General features: G+C 38.3%; 1 protein-coding gene across 28 annotated transcripts in view; it reads left to right on the forward strand.

Annotated features, from left to right (window-relative positions):
* SHANK2 (SH3 and multiple ankyrin repeat domains 2) overlaps positions 1–17,011 on the forward strand; it is a 320,253-nt gene that overhangs the window by 280,239 nt on the left and 23,003 nt on the right. For 13 of the 28 annotated variants that reach the window (XM_085548205.1, XM_085548207.1, XM_085548210.1 and 10 more), the window contains 2 exons: positions 438–518; positions 3,644–3,664. The exons of 2 other annotated variants lie outside the window; for them this stretch is intronic. In XM_085548205.1, the coding sequence (XP_085404331.1) occupies positions 438–518; positions 3,644–3,664 (102 nt within the window). Of the gene's footprint in view, positions 1–437; positions 519–876; positions 886–3,643; positions 3,665–7,316; positions 7,432–8,055; positions 10,460–14,330; positions 15,484–17,011 lie in introns of those variants that run through there. 13 more of the 28 variants (XM_015863580.3, XM_085548211.1, XM_085548217.1 and 10 more) reach the window with 8 other exon arrangements.

A 17,011-nucleotide genomic window follows, 5' to 3' on the forward strand; every position in this document is an offset into this window, starting at 1 on the left:
TAAATGTGAATCTGATTTCTTATATTTCTCAGATTTCTGAAAATAATCTGGCAGAGTTTGGCTGTTCTCCATGAGATTTTTAGCTGTGTACATTTTTCTTAGAAGGAGGGGCGCAACTTTTGGGAGGCACTTTTTGTGGAAAGTCTTTTTCCTACTAAAAAATAGAAGGGCATGGTTATTTAGCTTTAACTGTTTCTATGTATTCTGTTACATAAAAGCTTACGGATGTGTCAAACAACCTACGCTAAAAGTAGAAACAGTACAGAAATCCAGTACATGAAAAGCGTCTCAGGGTTTTTCCTCTGTATGTATGTATTTAATATTACATTATTTAATGTGACAAATTATTTTAAATAGAATGGAAATTGTGTATGTTAATATAGTGCTTTAGAGAGGTTTATTTTCTTATACTGTCTATCATTCTGTTTAACGCAAAGCCCCACCACCTCCTAAGCGAGCTCCAACCACTGCACTGACCTTGCGGTCTAAGTCAATGACCTCAGAGCTTGAAGAGCTTGGTAAGAATGTGTTTTTTGACAAGCATGCTGGGATAATAGCAATGTAAATATATATATGTATGTATGTATGTTAAATTGATTTATAAGAATTGCAATGTGTACAGTACTTAGAGCAGAAAGGGTTGTAAGAATGCTGCATCTTCGGAGAGTTCAAATATGCATGATTTGCATGAATAATTTTTTTTTAAACTTGTGCCTTTACTGCTATGCAAGAGAATGTTGATACATTTTTATGCATCATCGAAGTTTGGCACATTTACTGAAGAGTAATGTCGTATCATATATTGTTAGCTTTGCTTCCTGTGTTTTCAGTTCATCTAATATTGTTTTATTTTAAATTTCTGTGGCCTCTCATTAGTGGATAAAGGTAAGCTGCCAGAAGCTGTTGTTAAAAAGCTGACAGTGTTAAAGCAGCTTCAACTTCAACTTTTTTTCATTAGACTCTAATCTGAAAAAGTGCATATAATGATATCACTTTGACTTCTCTGCATGAAATAAGCTTAATTCTTCTTGCTACTGGTAATAAAAAAGTGTTGAGCATTCAGTCTTTTATTCACTAATTTTAAGAAATGTGATTGGAGATTCCTTGAACATTCGCATTCTAAATGTGCATAATTCTTTGGTGATTTCAATTAAGTTATAGAAGTGAAGAAGTGAAGTAATTGTTCTTTTCTTCCTGAATTTAATCTTTTAGGTCATTAACAAGTAGAACTTTTTCAGGTAGACTAAAGAATATGTTATGAATGGACTGTACATAACAAGAGAAATGCCCAGTGTATATTTTTATTTTGTTATTCCAACAGAATAGTTTGTTTAGCAAGTGACAGTGTGTACCTCACTGCAGAGTAAAGCAGTCTATCATACAGAAATGCTCATTTAAATACTTACATTTTGTAAGGATTGTTTATTTTTGGCATAGACTCGTATGAAGGGATGAAAGAATGAAGTTATTGAGGCTAAATAGCCAAACTTTCTTCCCTCTTGAGTCAATTCTTTTCTGGGGCAGATGGGCCCCACCCATTCATTAGCGAGTCAGAAGGCACATGCTTTCGGTGGGAGCTTTGACAAAGAGCTGCCGAAGTGATTATAGTCTTCTCTGTGGCATAACAACCAAATGAAGACCAAAGTTAAAGATGCTGATAATTTAGCCCTGACAGATCTCAGAAAATTTGATTTGTTTCTGCTAAGTAACTTAGGAACCTGAGTCAAGGTTTCAGCAGTCTGTGAATGCTCCATAATTTTTCTTCCAGGATTAAAATGTAGAACGTTATTTTTGGAGCCTTTTTTTGTTGTTGTTGTTATTTGAAGAATTTTGATTTGTTTTCCTTGCATGGAGTGCTATGCAACTTTGCTGACTTACCAGTAAGTTTTCCTGAGGAGGCAGGAGTACTTAGATATCATTTTTCCCCTTCCTTTTTTCCCTTCTCCAAATCACTCTCAGACTGAGGGTTTTTTTGTATTTCTCTTACTTTTCAGTCTTATGTAGTAGGTGCTGTTAATAAAACAGAGAGAAGCAGCACTCTTTTCTAGAGAATCATCGCTTCTGAACAGTAACATCACTCTTGTAATAAAAAGCATTATACTTTAGCTTCTTTGTCCCCTAATTGAGAGTATAGCACTTGACCTGCTGTGTTCTCATTGGCTTGTAGAAAACACTGCATCTCTTGTGATTAGAAGCCATGGGATATGAATCTTTAAACAAGTTTCCCATCTGTATCTTTATCCAGATGAGCAAATATTACTGTGGCAATACTTTATTATTCTGAAGAATATTTCCAAAGCATGCTTCAGAACTGTTTGTCCCCTAATAAAGCTGTAGTAATACTGGAGCGTAGCAGATTATTTTTTTTCTTCCAAAAGCCTGTAAATACCAGTTCCATATGATTCTCAAACATTTACCACCTTAGCTAACTATGACCGTGGCTTCTATTATAAATAACAACATCTGTGGTCTTCCTATATTGATTTGTCCTGTAAATGGGCTATTAGCAGAAGGAAAAAGAATTCTTCAGTTGCACAGAAATCAAATGAGTTTCCAAGAAGAAAACATTTTCACTCATTGATTAAGAATTGTCTTCTGATGTGAAGCATAGATTGTATGTGTGTATATATATATATATATAATTTACATACCTTTATATGTATGTGTATATATTGGATATCTGTATGAACTATGAGAACACCCACATTTTTAAGACTTTTAAACAATTTAATAAACATTTGTTTCATAATATACATATATATACAAACTAAATAGAAAGTACTTATAGTTTTAACAATGTGGATGTTCTCATCAATGTGTGTGTAATCTTTTTTCTGAACTGAAGGAACTCATGGTCTCAATAATGTCTTGTGGCAGAGAATTCCACAGGCTGATTATGTGCTGTGTACAAATGTTCTTTTCTATTGGTTTTGAATGTGATGCCTTTATTTTTATTGAATGTCCCTTGTTATGTAATATAAGAAAAAGGAAAACCAAAATTCCTTTTTTGTTTTCCCTTAGGATATATACTTTTTTCTTCAGTTTTCCTAGCTAGGCTAAATGACATGTTTTGGGGTTTTTTTTATTTTTTATTTTTATGTTTTAATTTATATACCTTGCAATTTCTGCAGTCACATCCTTCTCCTGGCTTTGAACTTACAGTGTTACTGACACGTTTTGAGCTACCCTGTTCCCCATAACAGTTAGCCGACTATCTCAGTTGTTCTCTTTCAGTTGAGTTAATGCAAATGATGGCAGAGAACATGTGATAGCGATTCCTTTCCATTCCAATCTGAAAATATATTAAAGTACCCTATTATTATAATTTTAAAGTTTTGAGGTCCATAATTTGCCCCAGTTACTACTTGTTAAAAAAGAATTTAGAGAATAGTTGTGTGTATATCCCTACTATATGCTGGGGAGCAACTTCTTACAGCTCAAATCTAAACGCTGATAAACTAGGCTTTTGCCAAGCTGTTTATCTACAGTGGTTTCATAGATTCATGCCTAGTGTAGGTTAGCAGAGAGAGACTGACTTCTTAAATGGAAGAAAATTGTTTATGCTCAAAGTAACAGACAAGGATTTAGCATATAAAATTATCTTCAGAATTGATTCACAGTTCATTCCCTTTCTGTTTCCAAGCTTCAGTACGGAAGAAGAAGGGTAAGGGGAAGCATTTTGTCTCTTGTTTAACCTGTTTCTCACCTTTCCATAGTGGAGGATAATAACATAATGTAAATGTTGGCATATGGTCCAGTTTATTTTATGGTGTCAAACGTACATTAGTTATTGTATATGTTTTTTAGTTATTTAGTTAACAAATTGCAAACACACTAAGAACTCAAGCAGAAGACTACATTTGAAAATATTCCCCACATTCCTTCCTTTTGTCTCCTTTCCTTCATCTTGCCTTTCTTTCCTTCTTTCTATCCAACTCTTTTCCAAACCCTTCCATTTCATCTCCTCACAGTTACTGTGCTAACTGGCAGCCACTGAGAGTATATGGCCAGTAATACATCCTCAGTGTAGTCCTATGTTAGAGATTTCACTTGTCTTTTTGATGGCCAAAAGTTACTCACGTAACCACACTGTCTCTATCTCAGGAAGTAGGGATCTTGCACATGACACTTGAACTTTTGACCTGGAGAAATGCTGCTCTGCATAATTTTAAGTTTTTATATAACATCTTCCACACTGTCCCGTATGCATGGAGTGCCGTCCCTGAACTGATTCATAAGACTATCTTCTCCCTGAAATCTCTCCTTAAGACCCCTATGATCCCTAATAAACAATCATCTTAGTAATGATGGCTAGGCAGAGGGACAGGTAGATGACATAGTGATGCTATTTTAATAGTTTTTATAAATGTAACTGCATATATATGTATATGCAACTTTGTTTGTGTTTAGTTGTATTTTTCCATACTCCTGTATGTCATTTTGCTTTCTTAGATTGTAAGCTCCTGTGAGCAGGGACTGTGCCATTCACATGTTTTCATGATGTCTAGCCCAAGGAAGAGCCTTAAACCTCCCTGGGCCCCTAGCTGGTAGCTGGTAAAAAAGTCTGTGTGCTGCTCTTTGACAAAGCTCAGTGTCCCTGAAGGGAAGGCTAGGCTGTAGGCGGTGTCTTGTCTCAGCAGTGAAGCTTTTGCTTTATAATATTAAACAAAATCAAGTTATTTATTTTCCTCTCCATATTTTTTTCTTCCTTCCTGACCTCCTTTCAGGTCACTAACAGAGATTCAACTAGTGGTATTTTCCATTCTCGATTCAGAATATGTGCCAAATAAAGCCCATTGCTACTGTTACATTTTGGCAGCTTCTAAAAGTCTATGTTTATAGCTATCTGTCAAGCAAAATGCAGTTTTCTGGGTCATAGGTGAAGAAGACATTAAGATGGAAGTAGTGGCTTTTGTGGTTCTGTTTGACCGGTTTTTTGGTTGTCTTAGGGTGAGGGTTCTGGTTCAGTGGGAGGCTGGGAGAAGGGAAGAACATAGGCGGTGTTTTTATGTTGATTATTGACTATATGCCATTTGTGACTAAAGAGAAAGTTAATAAAATCTTAAGGTTGCACAAAATTTAGAGCAATATGTCATGGGTAATACGGTCATTTTACAGCAGTCTGATAGCACAAATTACTAACAAGTAAGGAATGTTCAGTCTGTGCTGCTGACTTTCTGCTTACAGATGCCTAACTCTGAGAAATAACACACGGTTTCGGATTGTGGCCTTGGAGGGGATGTGTCTTTAATGGCAAAATTAGTGTCTGTATTTACAAGATGTCAGAGAGGAAAAAGAGGTGACTCATGAGTTTTCAGCAACAGATGAACAGTTGTAGCAGCAAGCTTTTTTGACGCAGTCCTTACAATATAATTCTAGATAATATTTGGTCAGGTCACTCATGGTGAAGAATATCCAGAATATCCATGCGAATTAAAATATGAGATTTGAAAATACTCTAAATACTAATAGAAAGTTTATTGAATTCCTTATGCATTTGTTTCAATCATAATTCTTATCATCACTGCAAGAAATAGATTTCAATAGATTATCATAATTAAGATAATAAATTTGACTTCATAAAAATTTTATACAGCTTGTGAAAAGCTTGCTTTTGAAGGATTCTACCTTCAGTTTTTATTTTGATGTACTTGCTAACAACTTGTGGATTGAGAATTTTAAAATGATATGATTCTTAACAAGTACGTACTGGAAACATCTAGATGTATGATTCAAAAGTTTTGTACTCCAAAGCTTTTTACTGCCAAAAAATGGGTTTGATTTAGTGAGTAATTTGGGATTTTCAGTGAAAGCTTAAGTAGACAGTTTTTAAATTAAAAGCTAATAAAAAAAAGTCCTTGGGAGACATTTGAAGCATTTAGGAGGAAGTAGAAAATTAAGGCACTACAGGCTACATTTTCTTACTGAAATGCAATGATAAGATAAAACAAAAAAGAACTCTTCTGTATTAAAAAACCCTACTTTGACGGTGTCGTGAGAGTGTCAGTTGTGAGCTGTGGGGATTTGTTATTTGTTTTTTAATATATTTGATATGTAATCAAACTAAAATAATTCCTCTGTGTGCTGATAATGCTGATCTTTGGGTTTGCTGTGGGCTAAATGACCAAATGCTAGGATTTTCCTCCTTTAAGCAGTTTAGATACTAGTGCTCCCTCTCAGATAAAATAAATAAATAACTGTGATATCATCAACATAGACTGTTGTTACCTGGCGTCAAGTCTTAGCTGCATTTGAATGGAAAAATATCAGTTGATGGCATTCAAAAGAAATATTATTAGCTCTGTCTGCAATAAGCATTCACACTTCATCTCATTCTTGTTGTCCATTGTTTCAAAGGTGGCACATTGTAATGGCATCTGAAACAATGAAATTGCAGAGCAAATATATATGAATGAATGCCAAACAGTGGATTAACTTAATGTGTTAAGTTATGTTTGAAGAAAGCCCTCACAAAAGACATCTGAGTTCAAAAGTCATTTTTTAATTTCAATATGATGGAGTTGATGATGGAGATTTGTCTGCAGGAAACAATGGAAAAATCATCAAAACAACTCTTACAGCCCTCACAACATCAACGTCTTTGATAGTTTCCAGTATCTTCAGCACTTCTATGTAGGAAGAATGTTTTCTGATCTTCACCAGACACTGTATTTTAGAAGATGAGATCAAAAGGCATCAGACTTAATGAAGAATTCTTGAACAGTGTCATTGTAAGTAACTGATTTGCATTACCTATTTGAAATTCTAATGAGCTAGCAATAATAAGATGAAGGTTGTCATACGGTTGGCATTTTCACAAGCATGAAGCAATGATGCTGGATGGAATTTGTGGTTTGTGTGTGACATAATATGGGCTCTATGCTGATGAAGGAAAGTTACAAGCTTTACAGCTTGTAGTGTATCTCATGTGGAGTCCACCAAAGCAGAAAAGGATACGGGAATTGTGTCATACCTACAGTATACCTGCTTTTAAAGCACTCTGTAAGAGAAAAGTATTGAATGAGAGTGCATTTTGAGGAGAAAAATGCTAGGTTTTCCACTGGGGAAAGAAGTAATTGAAACCTAGCAGGTGTGCTGTTTTTCCACAACTTTTGACACTGAATCATAAATTAACATGTAACTATCAGTCCAGAATGCTTCTTCAGATAAGGGTTCATACTGCTTGAAGTAGAAAGCTTTAAATTTTGAAAATGCTGGAAATCCCTGAACAGGGAGGTCAGATGAGTCACTGTGCTAGTGTTCTCAGTTACACTAGTATTATTTTTAATTTATCAGGTTGCTCTCTAGTGTATGTAGTACCTTTCCTTAATACTCTGTATTCTTTGCTACAGGACTGTAATTGAAAAGGTTTTCAAAACCTTTCTGCATCAACCAACAAGAAAACGGTATAAAGAAGTTGGAAAAGGAATTGTAAGTGTTAAAGTAAATATAGGTTTTGTAGCACTTGAAGCCAGATGAGTGAAATATGTTGGCATATGTGAGTGTCACTTGTTATATTCAGATATAATCAACTGAATATTGAACAACATACCGCATACTAAAAATCATGAGTGGAACAGTAAGAATTGCATATATCTCCCATCGTGGTACAGTTAGGACAATGGAAAACTTTTCAACACCTTTAATGCGTTCTCTCTCTTTTTCAGGAGCCATGGAGATGAAGGACTTACCTCCCTCATCTCAAAACTCCTTTTGCTGCAATTTTTCTTCTAATGTTCATACACCCATGTTAACTAATTCCTAATACAATCAAAAATAAATGTTTTTAGATAATTCATCATAGTATGCTTGTTTTTTCCCTTCGGTTTGTAAGTGTGAGAGTACGTGTAAGAACGGAGAGGCTGCGAGTGTCTTGGTTCCTCCACCTTTCTTTTTCGCTATCTTTTGGTTGATTATGTTTCTTTTCTGACTAGTCCAAATTTTCAAATGCTGTCTCTTAAACAGAATATCAAATTGCCACATAAATTCCACCTGGCTTGCAGTGTAGGAGTGGGTATTGACTATATTCTCTGCTTTGTTTTTGTTCTTAAACAGAAACCAGTGTTAGACAATGACCATTCCTCTGTCAAGGTAGGCTGAATTGTAAGGCTGAAGGACTGCAGGTCCATTTTAAATGTCCGTATAGTAATTTTATCAACTGAACATACTGTTGAAGAGCTGGTACTTGAAAATTGTATCTAGAAAGAATCTGAGCAGTTACCTGCCTTCCTAAAATTACTTTTGATTGTGTGACTATGATATGTAACTATGACTTATATGTAGTAATGTGAAATTATTTTCAGGCCTAGAAACACAAATAAGACTTTCTTTCAGGAAAGTTTTGATAGTTCCTGAATACATACAAATAATTTTTCTAAGTCATATAATTATGTTTGTAGATTTTCAGTGATTAATTTTACTAACGGTTTTTATGTTTTACTGATTTTATTTTACATTATTTTCACGTTTTTGAATTTTCTGTACATTGGAGAGTTTGTGCTAACTCAGACAGCATAAATGTATTTTTACTCAGTTTTAGTAGAATGGAGATATTTCAAATGGCTTGTGTTTTTGAATGTGTTGCAAAGCACTTCTGTTGTTTTCTCATGCTAAGTTCTAAAGTAATATTTTCTTTCTGTTATTTGCAAAGTGAATAACGTGATTTTGAATCTGTCGCTTAAGCACAGCCCTATAAATGGTTTATTTGGATCAGGGCTGGAACAAGTTAATTCCAGATTGATATGTGCTCAAGGTGGCAGGTTCATGAGTATTAGTCTAATGTTTGAGCTGAAAACTCAAATCATTTAATTTCAATGTATAATTTTTTATAACCATAACACTCAGGTGGCATAGGCTCAGCTTGTTCTTTTTTTCCTCTAAATTTGATCATAAACAAGTTTGGGTTTAAATCTTGAACTTAAATACTCTTCCACTGAATCAATTGTTTAGCCATGGTTGGCCTTTTAATTTTTGGTGATATGTTGAGGAACTGGTTATACGTTATCTACTTTTAGTCTATGCTGTTGTTTTTTTCCTATTCACATTCAAATAGCTTAAAAAAAATTTAAAAATTAGTTTTCAGTGGGCGTAGCTAATGCAATTTCCAAATATGTAATCTGTTTTTCAGCAGAGACACTACAGATTTATTTGTCAAATACAGTTGCTTCTATGACAAGCAGCATTATCACGTGAGCTTCAATAGTTCAATCGAGCTTGCTTTTGAAATTAGCAGATTATCTTGATGCTCCATCCCCATTGGTATTGGACAGCTGTTCCAGAATTTTGTTCATCTGCTTCTTTGAAAGAATTATCTAGATTCCCATGTGTACTGTTTGCCCAAATTGCTTTTTACACAGTTCTCCCAATACTGAGGCCTTCAGTCCTGAAGTATTTATTGAGTACGTATCATTCTTTAACAAACTAAGGAGGGCAAAGTCATTTGCCTCTGTATGGGAAGTTAGAAAAATCCTAAAGGAATGCAATGAATATGAGAGCGCCTACGTTCTTTCTGTGCATGCATATTTGTAATGTAACACATATTAGCTTCTGGTCTTTATGCTAAAAACAAATTACTGGTAGTTAAACCTAAAAGAAAGAAATATTTTTATATTTTTGTTAATGATAAAAACAACACCACAGTGTCATATCTTTATGCTGTTTAAATGCATCTCTGTGCATTTTTAATATTCGCACGTAAGGCTACTCCTTTAGTTTTAGTATCTTATTTTCATGGATAATTGACAAAGATACACCAGTTGTACTGGTTAATGAAAGAAATTAAACTAAACTTGCACGCTCGCGTTTGGGGAAGGCAGTGGAAACAAATCATGTGCGTATGCAGTACCTGATGTTACAGCCTAAGTTTCTAGCCCGGTTGACACCAAGGAAGAATGAATGTCCTGTGTTTCCATCACTTTTCAAAAGGAAAAATTTATGTGCCAGTTATTTGACTGTGGTTGACTGCAGATGCTAGAAAAGGTGGGTGATACTGCATCATATGGATGCAACTGGCATTGTATTAAGTTTTGCATAACAGATTGTGCCTGGTACAGTTTCTGTCTGTATCTATCTTAGGTATTTACAAGGCATCTATCACCTTGGTACCTAAGCAGTTTGAAAAATGCACCCACCCCAGGAGGCATGATGCAGATACAGGCAGAGGCCCAGGTCCAGAGCAGCAGAGGCAGGTCCCGAGAAGCTCCCCAGCTGTGGTACCGCTGTTGTTGAGCTCCTGGCCCACTTGTGGCCAAGGAACATCTCCACCTACCTGTCAGCAGGAAGACGGTACCCCACCCCTCACGTCCAGCTCTACTGGTGGGGAATCTGAAAAGGAAATTTAAATGGAAAAGGCAACGGTCCAGTAGCAGAGGTGAAACAGAAATGGTGGGAATTCAAAAGGAGGGATTCTTAAAGAACAGCACATCTCAGGGGAGGGATCAACTGCCAGTCCAAGTGGCAGGTAAGGCACAACACAGGCATAAGTCACAAATGTTCTTCAGTGAACAAAAGTTAAAGAAATATCTCTGATGTCTCTACAACTTGTCTATATCCAAAGCCCTGCTCTGTTCTTGGCCTCTGTCTTGGTCTTCTATCCCTACAGTTGAATCAAATGTTTAGTTCTCTATGTATCTCAATCAGATATCCTTTACAATTCTGTTTATGTCTAATAACTTAAAAGATTGTCATTAGGAAAGCATAGTACTGAAACCTATGGCTCAAGGAGACAACATGGTGTAGCAGTGCTCCAGAATGATGGATGTATTCATGCACTCAGCAGCTCTGTAATCCTGTCATAGGCACCATGTTCAGAACAGTTCTCCTGTGGCCACCAGAAGCAATTGCACCACTGTTATGCCACACCAGACCTAGCTCTGTATCGGCCCATTACAAACACCCTTACAGGCAGCCAGCTGTGCTGTGGAAGTAGAAGACTTGTCTGACAGCAGGAAAAAAAGATAGTTAGGACTTTGATGTTGGTTCTCTAGTAGCTCTTACAGGAACCACTTTAAAAACAGGTTAAACATAACACGATCGGTGAGGTAAGGCAGAAAACAACCTTCAGAAACATTAAATTCCCACGTTACTTTTGGAGTTATCTGCATCATACATTGAAGCTAAAGTGCAGTGGGTCACTGACTTCCAGACCTTTGCATTTCTTTTACTTCATATGCATGCTCCTTTCTGATTCCCTTACTTGATCATTTAAGGACCCAAATGGGAATCATGCCCTAACAGAGCAAGGAACATGAGGTTAGTTTTTTTACTGGTATTGCCAGACATAAATATAAAACAACAAAACTTACGTATTCTGTCTGAAAGTCTGATGTGTCGCTGTGAGCAAGATGCTTCAGGTAGGAGTGGAACGTAATGGAATTTGCTTCACACCTGAAGAAGCCGGTTATGCTTCTCTCTACCCACTTTATTTTATTTTAAGCTTGATTTTAAAAGAGAGAATTTTTAAAGCAGTTAACAGACAAGCAAGATCAACCACCTTTATGTGTAGGTCAATCCACAGTCAATTTTGACTTGGCTGTCTTAATGTTCTCTCCTCATTTATTTACTTATAAAGACCCACTTTGCTAAGGAAATGATGTAAAGGCAATTGGTTGAGGTAATGGTTTCAGCCAACTTTAATCCTGCTGTTTAAAACAGGGAGTTTCTTCATTGGATAAAGACCATTTTCAGACAAACCAAGTTTTCCAGTTCCCTATTGTATGTAACTGGCACAGCTTTTCCATAGCACTGACCCAGCAGCTGATGCCATCACCTTAACAAGAACGTAAGGCAACTTTTGATCATCAAGAAATGGATTTATTGAGCAGAGACTGATACATTCATCACTGTGGTTTCAGCCATTGACTTTGAGGCAGATTTCCCATCGTTGCTCAGCAGTGAACGTAGTTTGTGTCAGACCATGCCTGTAACAAATCTTTGGTATCTCCCATGCCTCACGGCAGTGCTTCACAAAGCTTCCAGAAAGCAAAGTGACTAGAATTGTTCAATACTATGTGATGTATAGTAACAGTTAATGAATATTTCTTGCTAGTCAAGTTAACAAACCTATGCTAAAACCTGTGAATGTATTCATTATTCATAAGTATTCGCCAGTAGTTTCCACAGTTAACTTTCTCCCATGGGTTCTCACAGACTGTTTGTTTGGACTCTTTGTCATTTGTGTTATTGTTCACTGATGCCAGATGCTTTTCCTTCAGCTCTGAAAGGCTGAGAGGTTTCGATTAGGAGGATGGCAAATGGTACTCTTTCATAGAGAATTAGGGACTTTGCAAAAGTGTATAATACTTCTTTCAGATAAACTTCACAAGTGTCTGGCAAACGTGTAAGCATACACAAATAACAAAAGCATTTCTGTCCCCCCTAAATCTGAACAACCTTAGTGAAACTATTTACAGAAATACTCATAAATTAATGTGGATTTTGTAGTTTTTTCTTTTGTTTTGTTTCACTTTTTTTTACATTTAATTAAGTTTAGTTCTATTACTTACCAATTAGTTGGGCTCTGCTTAGAACATGTCAGGAAAATGGAGTTTTCAAATATGGGGATTTTCTGATGATGTATCTAAAGAAATTCAAGGACATTTTGTATGACCAGTGTATCTACCGGAATGAATATATATAACCCATTTTCTTTCTCCAATTCCATAGAATTTAACTGAAATGTGTGTTTGCTATGTGTGGTAAAAATAGATCCCCCCTGGTTTGGTTTTTAATTTATTTTCTTTCTTTATTACATGTGTACTCAAGTAAGAAAATGCTGAGAAATAATTTTATAGTCCTACAGTATAGCTGTTAAGAGGGATTTGTTTGTGAGGAATTGCAGCTGTGGCTGTATTAGTAAGGCAAAAGGGGAAAAGAACTGTGAAGGAAGAAGTAGGTGTTACAGATAGGTTGATATCGTCCTTTTCAAATTCCTTTGGAGTAGAAGAGCCAATGATTGCATGACAGTTTGTCCCTAAAATCCATTTTCATAAGGAGATCATGCCTTTTTACAAATACAATCTCATCCTCACTCTCCATTAAACATGCAACTGGACAGTCAGCTAGATAGAGACGTAGTGTGAATACTTTGAATGTGAATACTTTGAAGTAATGAATAAGTTAAATGCATAAATAATATGTATGACTTTAGCATTAAAATATCATAATTATATTGTGTAGAACAGAATCCCTTTTAGAACAGTGTAATATTGGAGGCACTCGAGCACAGAAATAAAGATTGCCACATTAGAGTTAGAGTAGGCAGGGACTGATATAGAGGACAAGGGATCCTTGGGTCTATCAGAAGGAGCTTTCATTTTAAAACCATGTAAAGCAACAACAACAAAAACTCATAAGAACAAGAACAAAAGCACAAGGAAAAAAAAAAAACATACACTGGCTCATAGACAGAACCAGAAGTATCATTTTAACTTGACCTCAGCACTACCTTCCATGTGTAAGCTCACAGCTTCATACTGAGGTCCAAAGAGCAGCATATAAAGTCTTTCAAAGAGCAGAAATTAATCCTTACAGAATAACATTTTTCAGGACTGGGATGATAGAGAGTAGGCATGACACTGCCATGGGGAATCACTTTCACCTGCTTTCCACCATATGCCCTCAGACAAGGGGAGAAGTAGACAGGGAAGAGCAGGGCTTACTTATTTTCAGAAGACAATGAGATCCTGGAGAGCAATGCCCTCAGATACCATTACCTACTCTTTGGAGAAAAGAGCAAGAAAATCCAGCAGATGTGGGGGAGGGCATTGCTCGCAGGATGAGTGCTGTGGACAGCCACCATCGCTCGCAGCAGTGATTTGGGAGAGAGCGCACTTAGGGGTAGGGGTGACGTGAGACATCGGACAAAAGTGAAGATAGCCAGCAGTGCTTCAGAACAACAAAGGGCTGCCCGCAGCCAGTGGTGGAGCACATCTGTCACCACAGGAAGCTCACTTGGACACTTGGCCCTGAGCTCATCCCAGGGATGTCTGACTGACACCACTGCAGTGCATAGGTGAGCTTTTTGATAGGTTCACTGACATTTCCTGTCACAGTCAAAATGAGGTGAATTGGTAGCTCCTGCCTTGGGATGCAGCATGGCTGTGTGTGTTGTGGGTACAGGATAGTGTGCATTTATACAAAAAGCAGTTAATAATGTCAACTGCCACATGCCCAATGCAGTCATTAAACTTTAGCCCGCCCTTCCGTTTGCCCAAACACATACACTCTGGCTTCCCAACTGGCTTCTTTCTATGTGTTGTCCAATGCATGTAGATACCTCCATCTGCCTGGCCTCAGATACAGTGGTTGTTGCTCCTCTATTTGATTGCCAGATGTCACTGGGGAACAAGATGGGGAGGTTCCTGGATCCTCGGGGCAAGCTGGCCGTCTCCGAGGGAGCTCGCCGTCCACGCCGGCTGAAGAACAGGAATCCTCGGTGCCTGCCTCTGACGAAGACTCACCAGCCAGGACCACAGAGAGCTGGCAGTGGCCGTTGTCCTCATCTGAAACGCACAGCAACGTTGGGGAGGATTTTGAGGGATTTCAAACGCCAGCGCGGACTCCGGAGTGTACCATGGACTTGCAGTCTCCAGGGGATCAGTCACTCAGTAGGACTCCTCAGTTTGAAAGTGACTCTCCTGAGGAGGAGGGCAATGATGAGATGAATGAAGAGCAACGCGGTGTTGAGCCTGTCCCTAGGGATCGGGGTTGGAGAGGGCAGCCCCAGCTAACAGAGGGAGAGAAGCTGTTGATGGAAACCAACAGTAGGATTGTGCAGCTGCTGGAAAATATCAAGAGAGAGCATGCACAGTCCATGGGTCTCATGTCTCAGTCCATGGGCCGCATGGAGCTGCAGCTGGGCATTGTGGCTACCTCCACAAGAGCCATCCATAACTACCTGTCAGAGATTTTAGCTTTTCTCAAGCAGCCACGGACGCAGGTCCTTGAAACACGCATCTCCCAAAGAGCCACCCCCCATGTTGAGTTAACCTGTGCCTCAACATGGACTGGTGAGGACGCAGTGGCAGCCTCCACTGTGTGCTTACCAGGGGCCGAAGGGACGAGCGACTCTCGAGAACCGCCGCAGGCCACACTGCCTTGTCGCAGTGGCCGGCTGCAGAGAGCCATAACCGAGAGGGCCTCGTTGCCCATGCCTACACGCCAGGCAAAAGGGGGAGGGAAGAAAAAATAACCACACCGTAGGATTTTTAGGGTTTTTTTTAATGTGCCTGTCCTTTTAATTCTTAGCCATAAGGCCATCAGTGGCAGATTTCAACCATTTCCTACATTGGCTAACATTGTATTCTGGCTGACTAGATTAGTCTAACATTTTGTAGTTTATATTTGCACTGTTAACAATGTGTGCTGCTGGTATTTGAAGAGCATTTGCCTCTGTTCTTTCACTTTAACTTCATACAAGCATTTTTTTACTCTGTGCCAGGCATTCATTGCTTTTCTTACAAATACAAGTCATTTCTTGAGGCAGCTGTTTTTTGAGTTTTCTTTATCCATTATCCCATCCCCTCTGAGCAAGCATTCTGGAGCTGGTGGTAAGTATACAGGTCTTGGCAATACTCGCCTCCAAAACTGTGTTCGATCAGTCTTTGCCTGGTGTTTCTGGCATGCCAGCCTGAGGTGTTGGGGTTAGCCTGTACTGGATCGTGATCATTCTTATCCTCTGTGGGTCTGACAAGCTCACTTTCTAAGACCCTCGGTGGAGCTAATCCACGTGTCTTGGCTATGTTGTATTAGAAGTAATGTTGCCAGGATCATACCTCATATTTATCTTTTGGGGCTTGTATAGTAATGTGCCACCAGATCTATCTAGGCACCTGACTCTCATTTTCAAAGTTCCTTTTACGATGGATCTGGTGGTTGGATGGGCAGCATTATAATTTTTCCTCTGAGAGAGTCTGGGGATTTGAAACGGGAGTCACTAAGCAATGTGTTCTTGGGGATAAGAGCCATCTCCTGCACCAAATCTACTAGGAGGAGACTGTCCCCTGTAATTATCACAGATATTAATTATTTAAGTAAATGAAAAGAAAAAAGAAAAAAAAAAAAAAAATGACTTGCCTAGCAGCCAGACCTCTTGAGAATGTAAATGTCGTGACTTGCTGTTGGGTATTCTGCTACTATGTCTGTGATTAAGCGCTTTTCATCAGAGATAACCTATGTGCTGATAAAATACAACTACTTTCTGTGCCTTTAGGCCATCTAATTTCCTGAGGGCTCGCACCCTGAGTAGAACACGGGTGCAATTGGTAACCCACAGGGCAGATGGAAATGCACTTTGCAATAAATTATTTTATATCTGTTGGTGCTGCCTCTCTCGGGGGAATTTAATATAGTGGCACTCAAATTGCTATATGCATGCAGAGGCATCAGACTGGCTTATCCATGTGGTATCCCTGACAGTTCTCTGGAAGGATGCTGTTACCAGGAGTCCCTTAAGCGTGGTAACTAATGATCACAGGTGTAGCATGGCTCCTGTGTTTGACTCTCCGCATACCTTTGTAACGTTTTGTAAAGATTCGGAAGAGTTTATATGGCAAAGCAGTGATGAATTCCTCCTTTGGCAAATACTAGAAAATAACTGTAGGCCTAAAAATCCTCTTCTGTGAATACAGCTGAGTGGTGCTCTCTGTCTGGTGAGCCATAGCCTCTTCTTTCTCGTCTTTCTCTGAGACTGAAGTTAATCAAAATAAAGCAGATACAATATTTCGTTATTCTACCAGTCAGCCACAGATTGCTCCCTTATAAGTGTGCGTGTGTGTGTGCTTGTGGCTGTACTTTGCTAAATGAATGGTTTAATGATGAAATGCAGCTGGCATGGCCAACCTCCAGTGTAGGCTCTTTGCAGTAGAGAATATTTCTTCCCTTCCGCCTACGTCCAGCTGCGTTCCCTCTGGGACTACCGCTGGAGGCGTGCCTCTTCGGTCACACCGTTGACACACTTTACACCAGGTGCAAATTTTCGCACTCCCTCCATGGCTTTTTTATATCTCTTTTT

Source organism: Coturnix japonica, chromosome 5 (assembly GCF_054131305.1).
Source record: "Coturnix japonica strain WE chromosome 5, WE-NBRP24, whole genome shotgun sequence".
Classification (NCBI taxonomy): Eukaryota; Metazoa; Chordata; class Aves; order Galliformes; family Phasianidae; genus Coturnix; species Coturnix japonica.